The sequence below is a fragment of the Myotis nattereri genome, assembly GCF_964212035.1.
Source record: "Myotis nattereri genome assembly, chromosome: 5".
NCBI classification, from domain to species: domain Eukaryota; kingdom Metazoa; phylum Chordata; class Mammalia; order Chiroptera; family Vespertilionidae; genus Myotis; species Myotis nattereri.
Genome location: NC_138080.1, coordinates 42,068,565 through 42,087,864, shown reverse-complemented (window position 1 = coordinate 42,087,864; position 19,300 = coordinate 42,068,565). Strand labels below are relative to the sequence as shown.

General features: G+C 41.1%; 1 protein-coding gene across 1 annotated transcript in view; it reads right to left on the bottom strand.

Annotated features, from left to right (window-relative positions):
- The window catches only part of NEK1 (NIMA related kinase 1), a 152,525-nt gene that overhangs the window by 30,080 nt on the left and 103,145 nt on the right, over positions 1–19,300 (bottom strand). Inside the window, exons 22-24 of the mRNA XM_081091794.1 lie at positions 11,170–11,301; positions 8,298–8,363; positions 7,987–8,215 (exon numbers count right to left, since the gene is read on the bottom strand). Coding sequence (XP_080947920.1) covers positions 7,987–8,215; positions 8,298–8,363; positions 11,170–11,301 — 427 coding nt within the window. The remainder of the gene's footprint in view (positions 1–7,986; positions 8,216–8,297; positions 8,364–11,169; positions 11,302–19,300) is intronic.

The following is a 19,300-nucleotide window of genomic DNA, read 5'->3' as shown; positions in this document are numbered from 1 at the left end:
CCTGTCCCGAACAGAGCAGGGCAGATAGGGAGGTTGTGGCCCACCCCCTGTCACACACAGAGCGGCAGGGTGATCAGGGGTTTGGGCGCTGCCCCGTCACGCTGATTCCGGTACCGGGAGGCCTCACGGCTCCGCTGATCCCGGTGCTGGGAGGCATATTACCCTTTTACTATATAGGATAGAGGCCTGGTGCACGGGTGGGGGCCGGCTGGTTTGCCCTGAAGGGTGTCCTGGATCAGGGTGGAAGTCCCCATTGGGGTGCCTGGCCAGCGGATGAGGGGATGATGGCTGTTTGCAGCTGGTCACACAAACTTCAGGGTGGGGGTCCCCACTGGGGTGCCTGGCCAGTCTGGGTGAGGGGCTGAGGGCTGTTTTCAGGCTGGCGGGTGACTGAAGCTCCCAACTGCTCCTTTTTTTCTTTTCTTTTTTTATTCTGGGCCAGCTTTAGCTCTGGCTCCAGCTCTGAGGCCTCTGCTGCTGAAAGCAGGTATCTGGTTTGTTTGGGTTCTATAATCGAAACACTGTATCAACTCCAGCTCTGAGATCCCGGCTGGCTGAAAGCAGGTTTCTGGGGTTTTGTTTAGCTTCTATATTATAACAATGTTTCAAACTGCAAGCTCAGAGGCTGGCAGCGGCAGGCGGGGAACGTTGGAGTCCTCCGTCACCGAAGCAAGCAAGCCTCATGTTAACTTCAAGCTGCTTGGCTGCCGGCCGCCATCTTGGCTGACAGTTAATTTGCATATTGCCCTGATTAGCCAATGGGGAAGGGTAGCGGATGTACGGCTAATTACCATGTTTCTCTTTTATTAGATAGGACTAGAGGCCCAGTGCACAAAAATTTGTGCACTCGGGGGAAGAGGGGTGGGCCCCTCAGCCCGGCCTGTGCCCTCTCGCAGTCTGGGACCCCTCGGGAGATAACAACCTGCTGGCTTAGGCCTGCTCCCGGGTGGCAGAGGGCAGGCCCAGTCCCTAGGTGCAGCCCCTGGTCGGGCTCAGAGCAGGGCCGATTGGGGAGTTGGGGTGCCGCCCCTGTCATGCACAGAGCAGGGCGGATTGGGAGGTTGCGATGCCACCCTCAGTCACGCTCAGGGTAGGGCTGATTGGGGGGTTGGGGCACCGCCCCCTGTCACACTAAAGGCAGGATCGATGGGGAGGTTGCGGCGCCACCCCGTCATGTACAGAGCAGGGCCAATCAGTGGGTTGGGGCGCTGCCCCGTCACTCACAGAGCAGGGCCCATCAGGGGGGTGGGGCTCAGTATCCTGTCACGCACAGAGTAGGGCCCATCAGGGGGTTGGGGAGCTCCCACTTGTCCCTCACAGAGTAGGGCCGATAGGGGAGTTGGGGCACCGCCCCGTCACACACAGAGCAGGGCGGATTAGGGGGTTGGGGTGCCGCACCCTGTCACACTCAGGGCAGGGCCAATGGGGAGGTTGTGGCCCCGCCCCGTGTCACACACAGAGCCGCAGGGCGATCAGGGGGTTTGGGCACTGCCCCCTGTCACACTGATCCCGGTGCCGGGAGCCCTCGCGGCTCCGCTGATCCCAGTGTTGGGAGGCATATTACCCTTTTACTATACAGGATAGAGGCCTGGTGCACGGGTGGGGGCCGGCTGGTTTGCCCTGAAGAGTGTCCTGGATCAGGGTGGGGGTCCCAACTGGGGTGCCTGGCCAGCCTGGGTGAGGGGATGATGGCTGTTTGCATCTGGTCACACATCCTTCAGGGTGGGGGTCCCCACTGGGGTGCCTGGCCAGCTTGGGTGAGGGGATAGTGGCTGTTTGCAGCTGGTCACACACCCTTCAGCGTGGGGGTCCCCACTGGGGTGCCTGGCCAGTCTGGGTGAGGGGATGAGGGCTGTTTTCAGGCTGGCGGGTGACTGAAGCTCCCAACCGTTCCTTTTTTCTTTTTTTATTCTGGGCCAGCTTTAGCTCTGAGGCTCCAACTCTTAGGCCTCCGCTGCTGAAAGCAGGTTTCTGGCCTTTGTTTACCTTCTGTATTTGAAACAATGTTGCGATCCTGCTGGCTGAAGCCCGGCGACTAAAGCAGGTTTCAGGGGTTTTGTTTAGCTTGTATATTTATAACATAGTTGCTTAGAGTTGCAGCTCAGAGGCCGGCAGCGGCAGGCGGGGAATGTTGGAGTCCTCTGTCACTGAAGCAAGCAAGCCTCATGTTAGCTTCCAGCTGCCTGGCTGCCGGCCGCCATCTTGGCTGGCAGTTAATTTGCATATTGCCCTGATTAGCCAATGGGAAGGGTAGCGGTCATACACTAATTACCATGTTTCTCTTTTATTAGATAGGATAAGGCAGATTCATGGTCTTCTATCCAACTGAGTGCTTCATGAGAAATAAAGTTTATATCACAAAGAGCATATGATGATGATGCTTAAGAAAAGACTTTCAGGAAATGAATGATGAAACAACTGACACCAGTAATAAAAATATGTCTATAATTACTTTTTAAATACTAAAGAATTTTAGGGAGTATAAAAATTAAAAAATATATATTATGTTTCTATAAAATTTTTACTTGAGAAAATAAAAAACGAATATAATTGAGCAATTATTGGGAGAGCACAAAAAAGATAAAATATAAATTAATTTTTTCCATAAATTTAATTGAAGAGAATAGAAAACAAATACTAAGCTAAATGCACTTATGGATTAAAAGTAGAGAAAAGTATAGCTAAGAAATTTTGTTTTATTTTCTTATATATCTTAAGTAGGCAACTACATTTTCTTTTTGACAATAATAATTTTGTGTAAACTTGAAAAATAAAATGTAGGAAAGCAAAAATATCGGTAATTATTGAAGTTTGAATTTTCAGAATGTTCGTTAGTAATACACTTAGCACTTAGGTATTTAGCAGTAATAGATAGAATATAATTTCATATAATATGGGGTATAAGTCATAAACTTTCAATGGTACCCAAATATTTACTGATATAAATTTCCAGTTCTATGGAAGTAAGGACCTGAAAATTAGCAGGTAATAATCAGTTTGTACAGTCAAAAAGGTTACCAACAGAGAACCAATTTTTAAAAAAGATGGTTGAATAGAGTAGTGAACCCAAAAATAGACCTATGACTTACAGCCACTTGGTGTTTGATAAAAAGGCCAAAACAATGTAATATGTGTTTGGGGTCTCTTTAACAAAGGAAAGTAGAAAACTGAATGTCCATAAGAAAATATATATATACTTCATACCCTTCCATACAGGGAAGACCAGGTGGTCTCTCTGAGCAGAGGTAATGGAACTGGAAGTCTAGGGTGGCAAAAGTGGCTTACATTGGCAAGAAGAGTGCTGAAGAGTAGAAAACTACACAAACAGAATTCAGGAGAACTGTAAAGAGCCCCTTCAAGTCTTAAGCTGAATAATGATCAGCACATGTGTGAGGAAATTACTGAAGTCTAGAAAAAAGACCACCCGAAAGGAGTAGAGGGAGCAATACTTGGAGTTTACACAGGATCAGAAATAGTCCCTATTCCCACCAGCCAGAAAAGGAAACCTTATAATTCACAAGGCATCAAGTACATTACTCAGAGAGGTTTTTGACTCAGTAAAGGGAGAAAAATTAGCCATAGACTAAACATTGTTCTGGCTCCATTAACAGAGCTTAAAAGCAAGACATAAAAGGGTCAAACTTTTTACAAGTGAATTGTGTCTCAGAACAAAAGGAACAAAAATATTTACAGAAACACAAAAATATATAACACCCATCAAAGTAAAATTAACTGCTTGGCCTCCAAACAAAAATTACCAAGCCTGTATAAAAAAGCAGCAGAATTCAACTTATACTAAATAGAAAAAAAGTCTATCAATCAAAACCAATCCCCAAAATGACAGAGATGATGTTATTAGTAGATAGGGACGTTTATAACTGTCATTATGACTGAATTCCATATGTTCCACAAACTAGAGACAAGATTGTTGATGATACTCACAGATAAGGAAAACATTAACAAGATTCATATTGACATCTAGAAAAGAGGGCTGGAAAATATAATGGCAAACAAATCTGATGAAAACTATATACTCACAAATCCAAGAAGCTCAACAAAACCCAAGTAAAAGAAACATGAAGAAAAATGACATAAAGGTACATCATAATCAAATTTACTAAAACCATAGCTTAGTGAGAAAATCTAAAAAGCACTGAGAAGAAATAAGACATATTAATACTAAGAATGAAGACTAAGAATAAGAGAAAAAGAAAGAGCTTGGCATGTGTTAAAAGAAGTAAAAAGTGAGTAGGTAGCTTAACTGGTTTGGCTCAGTGGATAGAGCATTGGCCTGCGGACTGAAGGGTCCCAGGTTCAATTCCGGTCAAGGGCATGTACCTTGGTTGCAGGCACATCCCCAGGAGGGTGTGTACAAGAGGCAGCTGATCGATGTTTCTCTCTCATCGATGTTTCTAACTCTCTATCCCTCTCCCTTCCTCTCTGTAAAAAATCAATAATATATATTTTTTTTAAAAAGTGAGTAGGTAGAAAGAAGTAGATAGGTCAATAGGCAAGGAAAAACCTCAGGAGAGCCTAGTGGACTATGAAAGGGACTTTGGATTTTTGTTCTAATTGCTATGGAAATCACTTATTTTAAAATGGGAGAGTGATGTGATATACTTTGACCTAATTAGCATAAAATATTTTTAAGTCTCTTTTTTCATAAAGTTTCACTGACTCTAAATTGCTACCAAGTAACACCAACCTATATCTCTATCGCCCTTCATAGCTCAGCTTCCTTACAAGGTTCTAAATTTTTTTTTAATTTATTATCTAAAGATTTACATATGTCTCTTTTTCTCCAACTGACCCACCCCTGGCAAGCTTCCACCGCCCCATTGTCTGTGTCCATTGGTTAATTTTTTTTTTTTTTTAACTTCCTCAACTTCCATTTGCTTAATTCCTAGGCTCTATTTCTGCCCCTGGCACTCTAATGACACTGCTTTTATCAAGATCACAATGCCTTTTCCTGGACAAAACCAATGTAAATTTTTTAGCTCTCAATTTGTCATCGCTCTTTTTTAGTCTTCTCTCTTTCCTTGTAATCCAAGCCGCTCTCTCAATTTTCCTAACTCTAAATGTTCCTCACTTTGTCTTCAAAGTTTTTCTTCCTCTGACAAACTCCTAGAAGAGTTTCACATAAAACCCTTATAGGCCTGTTTCCAAATATATCTTAGAGTGCCCTCTTTTCTTTATCATCTTTCAGCAACTCTGTGAAAGTTATCAATGCTTTTCGTCTATATTAGTACAAGGCCTCTAAAAACTGGTCTCAAGGACTTTTTAATCCTGTGTAAGATGGAATAGGATACTGGATTGTGCTATTGCCTAAATAACCAAAACAATTGAGAAAAATATCTAAAACAACTATTTCAAGACACATCACCAAAAAATGCCATGTTATATAGAGAGGCACAAAGGTAAGAATCAGATTTTTAGTTAGAAACAATGCAAGTAAGAAGACAGTGGAGCAACATCTTTAAAGCACTGAAAGACAAAACTGCCAACCCAGAACTCTATTCCCAGAGAAAATATCTTTTAAAAGTTAAGGTGAAATACGTTTCAGTATAAAAAGTTGAAAGAATCTATCGCCAATATTACAAAAAAATGTTAAAGTAAGTCCTTTAGCCAGAAGGAAAATGATACTACGTGGGTATGTGAACCTAAACGAAGACATTAAAAAATACTAGAAATTGCCATTACACAGATAACTATAAAGACTAATTTTTTTAGTATTTAAATCTCTTTAAGGATAATTACATTTCAAAGTCTTGGGAAGATGAAGTAAGCATCAACCTGTGTCTCTCAATACAGCTGTAGAAGCCAGGACGAAATGCATAAGCTATTAAGCTATTTGGGAACTCTGAGATGCAAACAGTAGCAGCCAGATTAGGGAAGAGGACAAAAATTCAAAGTACCACCAGTCTGATGGTACCACTATCCCTCCCCCAGCCCCCCATCTATTATTCCCCAGTCAGGATTCAATATGCCAGAAAACCCTAACAGCACTCTGTTTGAAGACCTCTCTCAATAAGGGTAAAGCTCATACTGTTCAACACAGCCAGCGTATAGAACCCTTCATGATCTGGCCCTGCTTACCTGTTCCAAGGTTTCTTGCTTGCCATTCTTTGTCTTGAATTCTGAACTTTGCCAACCATGCTGAATTATATCCATTCCCTGCGCTTCACATGCTCTCGTAATTGTCAGTCCTACTCTCTGCTGCAAACACTCTGCGTGGCTTTGGTTTATTTAGCTAACACTTTTTATTCCTTATCACATCACTGTTTCCAAAAATCATTTTCTTAGCTCTCCCAAGACTGATTTATGCCCTGGGATACATATTCTTACAGTGCCTTATGATTATTTCCTACCACATTATTTATCAACTATAATGAATTGCCTCTTTTCTTGCCTCCCTTTTCACTAGACCCTCATCTCCTTGAGTGGAGAGAACATGTATTAACCATTATGTATCCTCACTGCTTAGGAGTATGTGGCATATAATGGAATTCCATAAAGAACTGTTTCCTCAAAAAATTAAACATGGAACTGCCATTTGAGCCAGTGATTCCACTTCTACGAATATATCCTAAGAAACCTAAAACACCAATCAGAAAGAATGTATGCATCCCTATGTTTACAGCAGCACAATTTACAATAGCTAAGATGTGGAAACAGCCCAAGTGCCCATCAGATGAGGGGATAAAAAAGCTGTAGTACATTTATAGCATGGAATACTATGCAGCTGTAAAAAAGAAGGATCTCTTACCATTTGAGACAGCATGGAGGGACCTGAAGAGTATTAAGCTAAGCAAAATAAGCCAGTCAGAGAAAGACAATTTTCACATGATCTCACTCATATGTGGAATCTAATGAACAAAATAAACTGATGGACAAAATAGATCCAGAGACATGGAAGCATGGAACAGATTGTGGAATCTCAGAGGGAAGGCATGGGTGTATGGGTGAGTGGGAAGAGATCAACCAAAGAACTTGTATGCATATATGCATAACCCATGGACAGAGACGATAGGTTAGTGAAGGCCTGGGGCGGGGGGGCGGGGGGGGGCATGCTAGATGGGGTCAATGGGGGAAAAAAGGGAACATAATGAAATACTTTCGCCGAGACCGGTTTGGCTCAGTGGATAGAGCGTCGACCTGCGGACTGAAAGGTCCCGGGTTCGATTCCGGTCAAGGGCATGTATCTGGGTTGTGGGCACATGCCCAGTAGAAGATGTGCAGAAGGCAGCTGATCGATGTTTCTCTGTCATCGATGTTTCTAACTCTCTATCTCTCTCCCTTCCTCTCTGTAAAAAATCAATAAAATATATTTAAAAAAAAAAAAAAGAAAAGAAATACTTTCAACAATAAAGATTTTTTTAAAAAGAACTGTTAAAATAAGTAAACAAATTCTGTGGATTCTTTGGGGTTTTCTCCATGGTAAGAAAGAATTCTACAAAAATAGTCCATTAAAAAAAATTACTTAAAACTTTAGACAGAGGTCAGCCTCACTGTTTTAGAATATTAGCTCCAAAGAGCACATATCACTTCATTCATTCACTGTTATATCTCTATCTAGTGCCTGCGAAAATGCAAGACAATAGTAGGTGTTCATAAATATTGCTGAATAAGTATATTATTGAGATCTTCTTAATATCCCTGCTAAATCCCTAAGGGACTTTTCTGAGATTTTGTCAGTTTACTACTCCAGTGCTCATCAAGAATTATTCCTGGAACAGATTAGAAAGGGTTAAAGTAATACAATTTAAATAGTATATATCATTAGTCCCCCCACTCACACTTTACACTTCTATAATAAAAATCCTTGCTATTCTTAAGGTTGAATAGTTTTTCCCCATGTTTCACATATATGTGAATTTCTTCCAGGTTCTCTCAATCCCTCTAAAGTGTTCTTTCCCTCAGAGTGTCCAGTCTACAAGTTTACATGTGTGCTATGCCAAAACAGGATAAAAAAACTTTCATACATACTGTCAGTTGCAGAGAAGGATGTATCCAATGTAAACTCATCCAGAGGAATCACAAGTTGACCTCCTGCCTCCCACTTCTTGCGATCAGGTGAAATCAACTTTTCTTTTTCATGCTTTTCGGCATTTTCATGCACAATTACCTCACCCATATCAGGGTGATACTGCTTCCCTTTTTCATCTTCTTGAGCTTTAAGATTTTGATTTAATCTCCGTAGTATTTCTCGTTTACTCTGAAACAGTTAAAATGCTATATTTTATAATGTATATAATTAAGTACAATGATTGAGAAAAAAAATGGAAAATTGTACCTACTGAAATGGAATTGTTAGTCTTTTGCATTTCTTCTGAGGTTTCCTGGGTATCAGTTAAACTTCTGTCCTTTAAACACAGATAGTTTCAGAGTAAGAAATAATGTTATTTTAACATTCTAACTCAAAATTTTTGTTACTTTTTGTTTTTCATTAAATTGTTTCTTGTGAGTTATTTTATTCCTGTAAATGTTAACACAACTTCCTATATTATCAGCAGTGAGAAACAGGTAATACATTAAATATATAGTAAAAGGGCCAATTCTCAATTATTTGTCATATTTTTGGATTACTGATTACCTATTTGACTATATCCTCTTCCTCTTTGGCACCTGAATTTTTTGGTAATTTTAAGTCAATAATAGAAATAAAAAGAAAATTAATTCATATAGGCTCTCAATTAGAGCTAAGGAAAGTTTTGATGAATAAAGTAATGCAAGATAGGCTGTTTTATTTTGAAGCTTTCTTTGTTTCATGTACATATGTATGCTTATTAAGCAATACTACTAAACATAATTGAGAACTGGCCTTTTTTACCTAAGCCAAGAGAGTATCAATAGTGAGTTCTGAGCCCCATGTACCAAGGATAATAGAAATTCTATCATTTGATTAGCAAAATCATAGCAATCTTAGACACCTAGAATTTTTACATATATGAAAAGAGGAAATTAGTAGTTATGAAAGCAAATTATATATGGAAGACTCAGAGTATGCAAGAGTAATTTTAAAAGTATAAGTAAGCAATATTTACCAAGAAAACACAAAGAAAAACCAATTAGTTACATGAATTACCTTAATTTGTAGTATTTGAGAAAAACACAAAAAAAGTACAGTGGTCAGTTTGAAAGCACTACATGTAATGAGACAAAGAGCCTTTTACCCAGTACAGTGGTCAGGAATTAGCAGTCGCTACAACCAGTGAGGTCACAGCTACTTGAGATGTGAGACTGGGTACCAGGAGGGAACCACACAGTGGTATCTAAAGTTGAAGTGAACAACGTAGTACATGCAAAGTTGTTATCAGAAAGAAGAGAGACTAATCCTACTTGAAGAACAACAGTTACTTCTATGAAGTTTTTAAGAGTAACCAAGAAACTTGTCTTTTCCTACTCAGTCTTATTTTCAAGACAAACACACAGGCTGTAAAAATTGGCACACCAATAACAGTGTTGTCTACAAAAATTTAATGAAACTCAACTATTACAAGGCACAGCCATTAATTACCAGGAGAGGAGAAATCAGGTTAATGTGCATGGAGGGGGGCTTCCCTCAGCCAAGCCTGCACCCACTCCAATCGGGGACCCCTCGGGGGATGTCCAACAACTGGTTTAGGACACCCATCTCACAATCTGGGACCACTGGCTCCTAACCACTCACCTACCTACCTGCTTGATTACCCCTAACCTCTCTGCCTACCTGCCTTATCGCCCCTAACCTCTCTGCCTGCCTGCCTGATCGTCCCTAACTGCCTCTGCCTGACTGCCTTATCGCCCCTAACCTCTCTGCCTGCCTGCCTGATCGCCCCTAACTACTTCTGCCTGCCTGATCGCCCCTACCTGCCTGCCTGATTGCCCCTAACTGCCCTCCCCTGACAGCCCGATCGAGCCCCCAACTGCTCTCCCCTGCCAGCCTGATCTCACCCCCAATTGCCTCTGCCTGCCTGATCGCCCCCAACTGCCCTCCCCTGCTGGCCTGATCTCACCCTCAATGACACTCCCCTGCCTGATCTCATCCCCAACTGCCCTCCTCTGCCGGCCAATTTGGTTCTGATTGGTCAGTTTCTATGCCAGTCAGCATCAAAAGCTCCGCCTCCTAGGCAGCCATTGGCTCCTTACATTCACCCAGATCTGGTTCTGATTGGTCAGTTTCTATGCCAGTCAGCATTTCTGGGCCTATCAACGGGGGCTGATCAGCAGCCCCGGTGGAGGCCTGGAGAGAAATGGAAGTGTGGTTGTTGGCCAGGCCAGGAGAGAAAGAGAGGCAAGTTCTGATCAATGGCTGCCACAGAGGCTACAGATCAGACCCTGCCTCTCTCTCTGCAGGCCTCTCTCCGGGCCTGATCCACAGCCCCCTAGGCAGTCAGTGCTAGGTCTGGGCGCCCGCAGCAGCCTCAGTCAGTGCTGGGTCACCACAGCAACCCAGCACTGACTTCGGTCTGGTCGAGCCTTCAGTCGTTATGACCCTGGCTCTTTATTATATAGATGGTTCAGGAGATTTTTCCCCTTCTGTCTGATGAATTCTATACTGAAATTCCACATCATGAACCCATTTCCCTTAACCTTAGAACAGAGTTTTCACATTTCAGATGGATACCTGGCATATTCTTTGGAGCTTAAACTTTATACTCGCCCACATATTTGTGTGTCATCCATATGGCATGACAGATTCAGAAATAGAAGGTAAAAGAAATAACTAATGCATTAATTGTAATTATACTGACTCCTCTAACATTTGCTATGCCAAAACAATAAATGTAAATATGTCTTAAACTTTATTCCTAGAGTAAATTACTCTAAGTACCAAAGACATTATTTCTTAAAAAGTACACCTTTGTTAATTATGAAAGCTGGGATATAAAAATGTTTTAGCTTTATTTTTGGTACATTTGTATATATATTTTATTTGTTCAATATTATTTTAAAGTAAAAGAAGGAGAGAGAATAGCTTTAAAATAGTTTTATCTACCAGGTGTTCCTAGATATAAAACTTATGAGCAGCAAGGCTCCAGAATTCAGAGTAGAGCAGACACAAAAATCTTAGGTAATTTTATTCCTAGAAAAATCTAATGGAACATTAGAAATTAATATAACTTCATTAAATTGAATCCTTTTGATAATCTTTTGACTTTAAGGAGCTCTAAATTTTAGGAAACTTACCATACCCACTTCTTTCAAGGCTGAAGTCACAGAAATAACAGGTCTTATCTGATGCTTTGATGGCGAGCCACTTGCTTCACGCTGTCCCAAAGGAGGAGACATATCAGAACTCCTTACTCCTTTAGACACCAACTATAATAAAGAATTTAAATACACACTGGGAATTTATATTTGCAGGAAGAGATAAAAGATATATGAAGGTATATATAAGATCACTGTTTGCTTATACATTGTATCCACATATAGTTTTCTCCATTCCTCAATTTTCATGATGTAGGTAGGCATGATCAGTGAATAAAGAGAAACATCTCAGGCCTCAGATGTAAACATAATTATGTGTCATGTAGTACCAAGTCATTCTTTAATACTTTATTAACAGTAATTCATTAAGTGCTCTTAAAAACAAACTGTCTTCTAAAAAACTAAATATTAATCCTCTCACTTTAATACACTAAAACATTTCATGGGGGCAAAAGCATTTCATGGGAAGAAAAAATATTTATTAATCTTACACTTGAAAATGTTTCTGTAATTTGTGCAAGTTTGGTACAATCTTCTTAAAGTTTAACATCAATCACCAAACGTAAGAGCCCTCATTATAAAAATGTCAACATAAATGAGAATGGAAGAACTATTATGCATAGTGAATAAGATTTATGTCATTAAAATATCATTTGTTATATTCATATAGGTGTTCATTTTTATCTTGCCACTTAGACTCTAAACAATGCAAAGTTAGATTCTGAACCTTTAATAATACCAGGAAATGGCGTTTACAGGTATGGCCACATTAATATGGCAGCAACTCTGCTCCCTACTTTTATCTCTTTTTCAAACCAATAAACACAAACTTCTGGTGAGAATACATTTCACATGCAATATTTATTGAGTATCTTCTAAGCATAAGGTAGTAATACAATTCTAATATTTAGTCTTCTGGGCTTTCATTTTATGCTAGTATATGTTGTTCAAGAGAAGATGGAAGTATCTAACACAGTATTGAAGGAAAAGAACAAAATTTGAGAAATGACTTCAAGCCTTACTATAAAGCTACAGGAATTAAGACATTAAAGTATTGGTGTAAGAATAAACAGGTAGATAAATGGAACAGAACAGAAATCAGAAATAGAGCACACAAATACAGTCAACTGATCTTTACCAATGGAGCAAAGGCAACTCAATGGAGAAAATATAGCCTTTACAATAAATGGTGCTGAAACTAGATATCCACAAACAAACAAACAAATAAAATGTATCTAGACACAAACCATACACTCTTCATAAAAATTAACTCAAAATCTATCACAGACCTAAAAGTTAAACGCAAAACTATAAAACTCCTAAATAACATAGGAGAAAATCTAGATGAACTAGGGTTTGGCAAGGACTTTTTTAGATAGAACGCCAAAGGCACAATCCATGACAGAGAGAATTAATAAACAATACTTCATTAAAATTAAAAACTTTTACTCTGTGAAAGACACAATTGAGAGAATGAGAACACAAGCCACAGACTGGGAAAAGTTATCTGCAAGATATAAACACGCAAAGAACTGTTAACCAAAATATATAAAGAAGTCTTAAAATTCAACAATAAGAAAACAAATAACCTAGTTTAAAAAATGGACAAAACTTAATAGACACCTCACCAAAGAAGTGTACAAAAGGCAAATGAACATATGAAAAGGTGCTCCTTGCCATATGCCATTAGGAAGTTGCAAATTAAAACAATGTGATACCACTGAACTTTATCATGAGTGCTAAAATCCAAAACACTGACAGTGCCAAATGCTTCTGAGGATGTGAAGCAACAGGAACTCTCATTCATTTCTCATGGGAATGCAAAATGGTACATTCACTCTGGAAGATGTTTTGTTAGTTTCTTACAAAACCAAGCAGTCTTACCATGTGATCCAGCAATCATATTCCTTGATATTTACCCAAAGGAGTTGAAAACTTATGTCCACATAAAAACCTGCACACAGATGGTTACAGCAGATTTATTTATAATTGGTAATACTTGGAAGCAACCAAGATGACCTTCAGTAGGTAAATGAATAAAAAACAAACAAACTGGTGTGTATATATACATCTATATGGGATATTATTTAGTGCTAAAAAGAAATAAGCTAATAAGCCATGCAAATTCATGGAAGAAACTTAAATGCATATTAACTCAGTGAAAGAAGTTAACCTGAAAAGGCTACATACTGTATGATTTTAACCGTATGACATTCTGTAAAAGGCAAAACTATGGAGACAATAAAAAGATCCGTGGAGCCCTAGCTTGTTTGGCTCAGTGGATAGAGCATCAGCTTGTGGACTGAAGGGTCCCAGGTTCGATTTCAGTCCAGGGCACTTGCCCGGGTTGCAGGCTCATCCCCAGTAGGGGGCATGAAGGAGGCAGTCGATCAATGATTCTCTCTCATCATTGATGTTTCTTTCTCTTTCTCCCTCTCCCTCTCTGAAATCAATAAAAAAAAAATACAAAATTTTTTTTTAAAGAAAAAGATCTAGGGGTTATAAGGGGAGTAAAGGTGGTGGGAGGGATAAACATACAGAGTACAGAGACTTTTAGGCTAGATAAAATACTCTGTATGATATTATAATGACGAATACATGTCATTATACATTTGCACAAACCCATAGAGTATATAACACCAAGAATGAAACCTAATGTAAACTATGGACTTTGGATGGTGATGTGTCTGTGTAGGTTCATCAATTATACCAAATGTACCTGGTAGAGGGTGGTTATAATAGGGCAAGTTATACATGTGTGAGGCAAGAGTAATATGGGAAACCTTTGTACATTCCTTTTAATTTTGCTGTGAACCTAAAACTGCTCTAAAAATTAGTCTTTAATTTAAAAAATAGAAAAGAAAATACTGTCTTAACCTCATAGTTCAGTATTTCAGTATTGTGGAGAAAGTATGCTGATGTTTAAAACATCTAACCTATATAATAAAAGGCTAATATGCAAATCAACCGAACGGTGGAACAACCTGTCGCTATGATGCGCACCGACCACCAGGGGGCAGACACTCAATGCAGGAGCTGGCCCCTGGTGGTCAGTGTGCTCCCACAGGGGGAACACCGCTCAGCCAGAAGCAAGTGCAGCGGCAGTGGCAGGAGCCTCTCCTGCCTCCATGACAGCGCTAAGGATGTCCAACTGAAGGCAGTCAGACATTCCCCAAGGGCTCCCGGACTGCAAGAGGGTACAAGCCTGGCTGAGGGACCCCCCCCCCAAGTGCACGAATTGCATGCACCAGGCCTCTAGTATATATATAAAAGCCTAAGTAACCGTTACGACTGAACAATCTGTTGACCAGTTGCTATGATGCGCACTAACCACCAGGGGGCAGATGCTCAATGCAGGAGCTGCCCCCTGGTGGTCAGTGCACTCCCACAGCCCCTCCCCCCAGCCAGCCGCCCTCCCCACCACGATGGCCCTGATCAGAGGGCCAGCCAGCCAACATCCCTCGGTCCCTCCCCCACGCTGGCCAGCCCCTCGACCAGCTGACCAACCTCCTGCAGTCCCTTCCCCTGGCTGGTCCCCCATAGGCCTTGATTGCTGGCCAGGCCAAGGGACCTCTATCCGTGCACGAATTCATGCACTGGGCACCTAGTATTATATATAACTTTTTAAAAATTAGAGTTCTTACAAATGACTATAATCTCCTTGAAAGATTATATAGAAATATTTTGAAACTTTATGATTATCTTATCATAGAGTATACTCAAAAAAGGTTCCATAAATTTTGAGGAAATAAAAACAAGCTCCAATTAGATCTGAACAAATAGCCACATTTTTAGAATAATGTTATTTCCCTAGATGATTATTTTGAAGGAAACAAATTAATTTAAATGTACAAATTCTGTTGTTATTTTGTAAATCAGTAATAATTTCTCTACTACATATCATATTTATTAATTGTATTATGCCAATTCACTTCAAAATTATTTCTGCTATTTCAATAAATAAGTTTGATATGATTTTGTGAGAAAACAAATATACAATATCTGATTAAAATTAATCAACACATTCAAAGATGTACTAAGTGTGAAGCACAATGCTAGATAATGAGTATTGAAAATGAATGCTACATGGGAACTATGTGAGGTGATAGATGTATTAAGTAACATTATTGTGGTAAACATTTCACAATATCTACACATATCTCAGTAAACCTGGGGGCAGAGGGGAACTCAATATATTGTAGACCAGAACTAATGGCAGTAAATAATTTCAAACCAAAGAAAAATAAAATAAAATGAATGACACATGCTTTCTCTCAAAGAATTATAAACTAGAAGAGAAAGGGAAACACATAAATCAATCAGTATGTTACAGAGAAATAAAAGTAGAGAGATGTGTGTTAAATGATCTAGGGAAAAACAAACAAAATAGAAACCACAGAAAGAACTGTGTAAAAAGCCAGGATGGAAGATAGTTTGAGTGGCCTTCAAGAGTACCCAGTTTGAATGGCCATTCATTGTTTAAGGAAGTCATGAAATACAACTGAATGGGAAAGGTCTACACTCTAAGTCCAAAACTCCCCCTCACTAACCCTGTGGTTGTTTTTATGTTTCTTATCCTCTCTACACTTCAAAATTCTTCTCTCTAAAATGGGAATGCTGTACTCATTGTCTCTTTGGTATATGGATTAAATGTGATAATTTACATAAGGTGTACAACTGTGTGTGTAATAAATGGTAGCAATTATTATAGTTCAACAAACATTTATTTAGATTTTATTAAATAAAGTCATGTGGCTTAAACACTAAAAGCCTGGTTTTAAAACCTGATGAAATGAAGATACTTGCACAAAGCAAAATAAAAACAAGACCTCCCATCTATGTACAATCAGAATTTAAAGTTTTTGCACTACAAAAGAAGGTTTATGACACAGGTCAATAAGCAGCAGAAACCTGAAAGAAAATACTTCACATTATAAAAATTTAAAAACTAAGATTTTAAAAAATGATCAAGAGTAATTTAATTGTATGAATAATTAAACAGGAAAGATAGTATGAATTTAAACAATTTTACTAAAGAAGAGCACCAATTTCCCTTCTCAACCTATGATATAATTTGCATTTATGCTTATAAAGAATATCTCAAAAGACATTTCCAGAAATTATTGGGCAGATGCCTATGATAGGAACATGAAGAAAACTCATAATAAAAGAAAAAAAAGTCACCCATATACCTACTGCTCCAACTAATTATAACTTCATTCATCTATACTTTTTAAATGTTTATTCATAGGCACACATAATTTTTATACGACTTAAACAGGCACTGGCACAACTCTTGGAAATTGTAGACTTATGGCCTACGAAAAATTTTAAATCCTCTTGGCAATACTTAGCAGATAGTAAAGAAAGGCAAAAGTCACATAAAGAAACTGAAAATCCTTTATCTTGACTTTACATTATTAAGATATAAATTATATTGAAGAGATATTTCTATATTAATCACAATCTTAAGAAAAACCAAAAATAACAGAGACAAAACACTAAAAGTCTGGTTTAAAACCAGATATATTTACCAGTATATTTATTGGTAAAGTATATGACTTAATATGAGACTAAAGATAATCACATTTAGGACAATGCTAAAACTATGCTAAAAGATGGACGATCTCCATTAAATTCTCTTCATACTATTCATCTTTGTGCCCATAGAAGCAAATCTCTTTTTTTAACCAACAGAAGATACTTTAATGAAGAAAATGTTTCACACATTACTATTAAAATTTACTTTATATTATTAAAATCTGTCTGGCTGACATATTTGTATATGGCTAATGACTAGTATATAGTCCATGATCTAAGATATATTTGATCCAATGTATAAGACAACATTATTGGTACCTTTGTAATAAATCACTGTCAGCAGTTTTTAGTAAATGCTTATGTCCTATAATCAAACATATACTAGTTTCTCCCTGGGTCAACTAAGCTAAACAAATCAGAAGAAAAAAAACAATGAGCAAGCAAAGAAACTCAGACATTTGACATTTAAAGCAAAGAACTAAGAACCAACAGAACATCCTGCTAACTCTAACAATTACAAAACTAATAATAAAACTAAGTCAGCTTTTGGAAAATTTAACAGTAATTTGGGGTATCTATTGAGACATGGCAACATCATTCATTATAAGCCAAGTTATCACATATCATTAACTTATTAGTACAGTAGAACTTTGGCCTTCTGTGTAAACATCATCAACATATGATTTATAACCTGAATTCAGCTTAAGGCTATTCTTCAATGCTAACCAGATCTTGAGATAGAAGATAATAACATATTTGTTATTGTAATAAGAGAAAACATTAGAGTCCTTAATTCAGAAAGTCTGTCTGCCTGCCTAATTGCCCGTAACTGCCTCCCCCGCTTGGCCTGATCACCTCCAACTGCCCCCCCCCCCGCCAGACTGGTTACCCCCAACTGCTCCCCTACTGGCCTGGTTGCCCCACACAGCCTGCTGTTAGGTCATTTGGTCAGCCCTCACTAACCCCCCTGCCGGCCTGGTCGCCCCATGCAGCCCGCTGCTCAGTCGTTTGGTCGGCCCTCACTAACCCCCCTGCCGGCCCCTGGTCGTCCCACAGAGCCTGTTCAGTCATCTTGCCACTTAGGCTTTTATATATATAGACTAGAGGCCCGGTGCACAAAAGTTTGTGCACTCGGGGGGGAGGGGGGGTCCCTCAGCCCGGCCTGTGCCCTCTCACAGTCTGGGACCCCTCGGGAGATAACAACCTGCTGGCTTAGGCCTGCTCCCGGGTGGCAGAGGGCAGGCCCAGTCCCTAGGTGCAGCCCCTGGTCGGGCTCAGAGCAGGGCCGATTGGGGAGTTGGGGCGCCGCCCCCTGTCATACACAGAGCAGGGCGATCGGGAGGTTGTGATTCCACCCTCAGTCACGCTCAGGGTAGGGCCGATTGGGGGGTTGGGGCACTGCCCCCTGTCACACTCAAGGCAGGGTTGATGGGGAGGTTGCAGCGCCACCTCCTGTCATGCACAGAGCAGGGCCAATCAGGGGGTTGGGGCGCAGCCTCCTGTCATGCACAGAGCAGGGCCCATCAGGGGGTTGGGGCGCTGCCCTCTATCACCCACAGAGCAGGGCCGATCAGGGGGTTGGGGTGCCGCCACTCTCACACTCAGGGCAGGGCCGATGGGGAGGTTATGGCTCTACCCCGTCACACACAGAGCAGGGCCCGTGGGGGGAGGGGGGGACGCCGCACCCTGTCACACACACAGCAGGGCCGATCAGGGGGTTGGGGTGCCGCACCCTGTCACACACAGAGCCGCAGGGCGATCAGGGGGTTTGGGCGCTGCCCCCTGTCACACTGATCCCGGTGCCGGGAGGCCTCGTGGCTCTGCTGATCCCGGTGCTGGGAGGCATATTACCCTTTTACTATATAGGGTAGAGGCCTGGTGCATGGGTGGGTGCCGGCTGGTTTGCCCTGAAGGGTGTCCTGGATCAGGGTGGGGGTCCCCACTGGGGTGCCTGTCCAGCCTGGGTGAGGGGATGATGGCTGTTTGCATCTGGTCACACATCCTTCAGGGTGGGGGTCCCCAATGGGGTGCCTGGCCAGCCTGGGTGAGGGGATGATGGCTGTTTGCATCTGGTCACACATCCTTCAGGGTGGGGGTCCCCACTGGGGTGCCTGTCCAGCCTGGGTGAGGGGATGATGGCTGTTTGCATCTGGTCACACATCCTTCAGGGTGGGGGTCCCCACTGGGGTGCCTGGCCAGCCTGGGTGAGGGGATAGTGGCTGTTTGCAGCTGGTCACACACCCTTCAGCGTGGGGGTCCCCACTGGGGTGCCTGGCCAGTCTGGGTGAGGGGATGAGGGCTGTTTTCAGGCTGGGGGTGACTGAAGCTCCCAACTGCTCCTTTTTTTCTTCTTTTTGCAATTCTGGGCCAGCTTTAGCTTTGAGGCTTGGCTCCAGCTCTTAGGCCTCTGCTGTTGAAAGTAGGTTTCTGGCCTTTGCTTACAATGTTGCGATCCTGCTGGCTGAAGCCGGGCAGGTTTCTGGGGTTTTGTTTAGCTTCTATGTTTGTTACATAGTTGCTTGCAGCTCAGAGGCCTGCAGCGGCAGGCGGGGAAAGTTGGAGTCCTCCG